Below are 5833 nucleotides of genomic sequence, written 5' to 3' on the forward strand. Positions count from 1 at the left end.
TTATTGTGGACACATTACTGACATATATCACAGTTCAACCCGTTCTCGCAAATTTAATAAGTCAATATTGACTTATTAAATATGTGCATAGGTGACATACTTAACATAATAGATACCCTTAAAAAGATTCATAGAAAACACCGACCTTACCTAACCTTGTTAGCATCTTAAGATAAGCATCTTATTGCTTCGTAATTACAATTATTACCTAACCTATAATAGGTATAGGTTAAGTAATAATTGTAATTACGAAGCAATAAGATGCTTATCTTAAGATACTAACAAGATTAGGTAAGGTCGGTGTTTTCTATGAATCTTTTTAGGGGTATCTATTATGTTTAGTATATCACCTATGCACGTAGTTAATAAGTCAATATTGACTTTACGAATTTGCGAGAACGGGTTGCACAGTTCCATGGAACATTATGAACATTCTACTGTATACATATTGTAAAAGACACAAATATGCATCACATATATGAAAAAAAGACAAATAAAACCGCATTGGAAATACTGAACATAAAAAAAATAATTGAAAATATATTTGTGGTAACACCCAGTGCTTAAATGGCCCGCGCGACCGTGTCTGGGCGTGTCACGCACGGGTGACCAGCCCCTGATGACATCACAACGCACCATGTCCACGTCCCCAGAGCCAAAGTAAGTGGAATTTGGTATTTATTTTTACATTGACATGTTCAGGGAAGGGAATTTATCATTTTATGAAGAAAAAATAATTTTTGGGAACACTTTATTTCATGCGTACAGGGGGAATTTCACAATAAACTCGGCGCAGCACGGTGGTTAATCGACTGAGCTACGACATGGATAAGAATTGCGACCGGGAAATCAACTTGACCTACCACGGATCCTGCAGTCTCTCAAAGACACAAACCAGGTTTTTACACAATTTCCCCATGCACCCGAGCTCTGTCAATAATCAATAAGCTGTTCTATTACTTCTTCACCTTTACTTCATTACACACTCTCGGACGTAGGTTCGAACCCTCGTCACGGCTCTTGTGGATTTGTTCATTTGATGCATCACGCTATTGTGATTTTCATGTGTAATAAGAGTATTGTTGAATTGAAGGGACAGGAGTTACACATACTAATGAAGCCACTATTACACAAAGCGTTTCGGGCAAAATTAATAGTAATATAGAAATTTTTTAATTAATGTTGTGATGGGGCAAAACACTTAATACTATAAGAGAAGTAAGTTAACAAAATGAGAATGTTCAAGGAAAATAAAAAATTAATACAAAGAAGGTGATACTTAAGGATGAAGACATTTATTTATTTATTTATATATTTATATACAAGAAGGTACTGTACATTGGTTAAGAGAGAACATAGAAATGAAGTTGATTTTACATTCTTGTAAAGCCACTAGCACGCATAGCATTTCGGGCAAGTCCTTAAACTAACAGATAATTTTAGGTAGATACTGTAATTTATAGTAAAATTGAAAAAAAATGTGTACAGGTACTTTACAGCTCTACTCTATAGGTACTGATTATGTATAGTCAGAGTACAGGCATTGATTATTACATTATGGAGTCAGTAGTTGTAGCAACAGTACAGTAGTTTATTTACATTAATTACAGAATGGAAATACAAGGTGTAATTCAGAAAAGCAAGTGAACTGCTCCTCATAACATTTTCTTGGAACATATCAGAACATAGAGTAATATACTATAATTTAAGATTAATGGGGCCAACACTTACAAATAACCAAGATCATAAAGGACATGATTAAACACTTTATCAAAGAAATGCATGGAATTAGATGACATTAAATGTATACAGTAAAAGTAGAAATTAAATGAGTAATACAGTGTGCCCTCGCTTGAACGAACTGTATGAAGCGTAGCTGATTCGTTCCAGTGTGGAATTCATTCCATCTGTCCAGCCCCCAGCAACCCCTTTCCCCCCAAAAAAATACAATCACATTAATACATATACCGATATACATTTGCCTTATGAACAATTTAAATAACAAAGAATTTGTAATGCAATGAAATAAATTGATATTGCACGTTACAGTACTGTACTTACCTTACCAGTTGAGTTGTGTAGTGCAAACTTTGTTAGTCACAATATCCTGAGAGTGCCACACACATGATATGAATATAAATTATTTAAAGAAGAGTAACTTTTCTAACAAATGTACATTATACACTACAGTCTGTACATAAAGTACAGACCACTAGAATCACACTACTGCTGTACACGTATATCACTTAAACTACACTTTGTACATTTAATGTCATTAGAATTGTGCTGTACAGCTCAATTGGCACTCCCAGGTAAGTTATGGCTTGTGCTGGGTGCTGGTCTAGTGGCCTGGGTATCCTCAGAAGGTGAGTCCTTGCTAGTGATGGGTGCTGGTCCAGTTGCCTGGGCATCCTTGGAAGGTGAGTCCTTGCTAGTGCTGGGTGCTGGTCCAGTTGCCTGAGCATCCTCAGCAGGTGTGTCCTTGCTAGTGCTGGGTGCTGGTCCAGTTGCCTGGACATCCTCAGCAGGTGAGTCCTTGCTAGTGATGGGTGCTGGTCCAGTTGCCTGGGCATCCTTGGAAGGTGAGTCCTTGCTAGTGCTGGGTGCTGGTCCAGTTGCCTGAGCATCCTCAGCAGATGTGTTCTTGCTAGTGCTGGGTGCTGGTCCAGTTGCCTGGGCATCCTCAGAAGGTGAATCCTTGCTTGTGCTGGGTGCTGGTCCAGTTGCCTAGGCATCCTCGGAAGGTGAGTCCTTGCTTGTGCTGGTCCTGTTGCCTGGGCATCCTCGGAATGTGAGTCCTTGCTAGTGCTGGGTGCTGGTCCTGTAGGCCTACTGTGAAACCGTACCAAAAACTTTTGAATCTTAGTTTGTTTCTTTGTTGTGAGCTTCATTATAATATCTTTCATGTCCTTTAGGTGCAGGTAATAATCTGTCAGCTCTTCATTATCAGTTACAGCAACCAAATCAAGCAGATCATTAACCTTTTGCAATGATGCAGCATATGGAATAGATAACGTACTGTCATCTTCCTCTGTCACATCCTCATCATTATTACCAGTAACACACTGGATAATCTCATTATCAGTTAATTCACCATAACCTGGATCATCAGCATCATTATCTAACCACTCATTCACATCAGAAAGTTGCAAACCTTCCTCACCTGCATCTCTGAATGTCTCAAAAATCGTATTATCAATGCCCTGAAAATCAGTGATTTTTGTCTTTATTCTAACCAGGTACCGGACTCAGAATTTTATTCCATGCATTCTTTAATGTGGTGACCTTCAACTCACTCCATTCCTTGGCCTAGTTGTAAATTGCATCTTTAATTGAATATTTCTTGAAATTTTCTAGTGTTCTACTAGCCTTCTTATCCTTATTAGGCATCTCGTCTTCCTCAGAGAGCAGAACTTCCATAATATCTGAATTCATAGCTCTTTTATAAAGCCTTTGAGAGTATAGATAACCCCTAATCCATAGGCTGTACTACAGATGTAGTGTTTGGTGGTAAAGCCATACATGTTATTTTGCCATCAGGCGATGTTAATTTAGCATTGGGGTGAGCTGGGGCATTATCAGTCAACAGCATTGCCTTTACCTCAGCAGGATGAATTCTGCACATATTGATCTGCTGCTTTTTTACTTCTTTACAAAAGTGATTTTGGAACCAATCCTCAAAAGTAATCTGTGTGAACCAGGCATTTTTTGTGTTGTAGTAGATGACAGGCAGTATGATCATGCAGTTTTTCAATGCTCTGAGGTTGGCAGATTTCCCAACAATTGCATACGTTGTTCGGTGACTGCCATCTGCGTTACAGCACAATAATGCTGAAAATCTTTCCTTCTTTACCTTGCAACCAGGAATACTCTTCCTCAAGCCTGAAGGCCAAAGTGTTTCTTTGAAGGCATTTCCAGTTAAAGCCTGTTACATCTGCATTGTACACTTAAAACCAGCTTAGATTATTAGATATCATGTGCTGAAAAAGTTTATGCTTATATGCATTAGCACTTCCAACATCTGCACTTAATGCATCGCCACAATTTTTCTTGTTAATGATGCCATACCTCTCTTTAAATCGACATACCCATTCAATACAAGCCTTGAAATTGTCTATATTTAACTTTACAGCAAGTCTTTCAGCTGCATTTCTAATAGAAACAACTCAAACAGGAATTCCTTTTGCATGATGCTGTGTAAACCATTTAAATACAGATGAGTCCAAATCCATATACTTAGCAGGTTTCAATGTTTTCCTGTTGCCTATTGCATGAGTTTGAGCAAAGAATTTCTTAATATTATCCTTCTGCTTTTTTATATCACAAATTGTAGCTTTACCGATGTTGAATTCTTGGGCGAGTCGAGTGACAGAGTATCCACGCTCTGCTTTCTCTGTCAAGTCAACTTTCTGATCAATTGACAAATGTTTTCTCTTTTGTTTTATACCTTCAATACCATGAATGCTGCTCTGAGATATCTTGACAGATTAAATGAGTTCAAACAGTAAAATTTGTTCAAATTTATCACGAAAATCCTTCGCGCGTGAGTCCGATGTTTTTACTCCAGGAAGAGGAGAAGCACATGGTGCCAGCCATCTCATCCAGGCCCAACGCGTTGACATGACCTGTGCTTATTTTATAGGCATACTCAAAATTTGATGTACTTATTGACTGTTACAAATTGTTTTATTTAAAATATTATTATTGTTATAATTAGAGGAATATTGTTAGTTTTGAAGTTTTATGCATTTTATACAGTACAGTTCTGTATTAACCCTTAAGCTGTGCATGGCATACATATATGACAGGACCTGATGGCAAAGTTCAATTTCTCAAAATTGCTCTAATGCTTTCCAATTTTTTGTGCATACTAGCAAATCCTGCAACTTTGTCTAAATGATCACAAACGTAACTTGTAAAATAAGAAAATAAAAAATAATTACTGTATAAAATTGAATATTGAATACTTCAGATTTTGAGATCACCTGCAAAAATATTTACTATCACCAATTGTTCATTTGGTGTTATTTTGCTCGCAGAATAGTATATGATCTTCATTTTCATAGATTTAGAATATATGTTTTCAGTTTAGTTTACTGTAAAAAAAATTATCAATGTGGCATTTGAATTATGCGCCAAATTTAGAAAAAAATTGATAACTACAAACGTTTAGGGTTTGTGAAAAATCCATTCTAATAGGATTGTAGAACAGACAACTGTGCACATTATTTGTAAAAATGGTGAGAATCGGTCAGAAACTTAATTTTTTTAAGCTGACTCAAAGTTTTAGAGATAATTGAAGTTGAAGTTATCAACAATGAATAAGGTAGTTTTAATTCATTAATTTACTTATATGTTTTAATAAACGTTGTTTGGCATTCGTATTCGAATATGTGAAAGTTGTAGGTCAATATGTGTTGGAATGATGGTAAGAAAAAATAACCCCCCAAAAAACTAAATATAGGGAAAATTATAATGATTTAGGGGATAAAAATGTATACTTTATAGAAGTGATAAAGCCCTAATCTGGTCCCTAATCATCAAAACCGCCTAAAGAGAAAAAGAAAATAGAATTTGAAATCTGTGAAAAACTCAGTAAAAAAAAATTCAAAGTCCCAAGTTCTGCAAGTTGTGACTGATTTATTGGGTGACCAATTTCATTCTATCTTGACATAGTTAGGGATGGGTATGCACTCTCCAGGATGTAGAGGTTACAACAAAATGAGATAATAAACAAAGGAGACAAAAAAAATATATATTTTCAGGGGGGAGCCCCTACGGCTCCCCGGAGCTATCCATGGCTGATATGGATACCCTAACTATTATGCATCAG

The 5833-nt window shown here is 36.5% G+C and overlaps 1 protein-coding gene across 1 annotated transcript; it reads right to left on the minus strand.

Moving 5' to 3' along the window:
• Window positions 1-3472: 3472 nt before the first annotated feature.
• LOC138355797 (tigger transposable element-derived protein 7-like) lies at window positions 3473-5058 on the minus strand. The gene is made up of 3 exons (XM_069311324.1): window positions 5002-5058; window positions 4215-4478; window positions 3473-3925 (listed from the first exon to the last, which is right to left on the minus strand). Exons 1-3 carry the CDS (start codon window positions 5056-5058, stop codon window positions 3473-3475), a joined length of 774 nt encoding a protein of 257 aa, XP_069167425.1.
• Between the last annotated feature and the right edge of the window lie 775 nt (window positions 5059-5833).

Source organism: Procambarus clarkii, chromosome 69 (assembly GCF_040958095.1).
Source record: "Procambarus clarkii isolate CNS0578487 chromosome 69, FALCON_Pclarkii_2.0, whole genome shotgun sequence".
Taxonomy (NCBI): domain Eukaryota; kingdom Metazoa; phylum Arthropoda; class Malacostraca; order Decapoda; family Cambaridae; genus Procambarus; species Procambarus clarkii.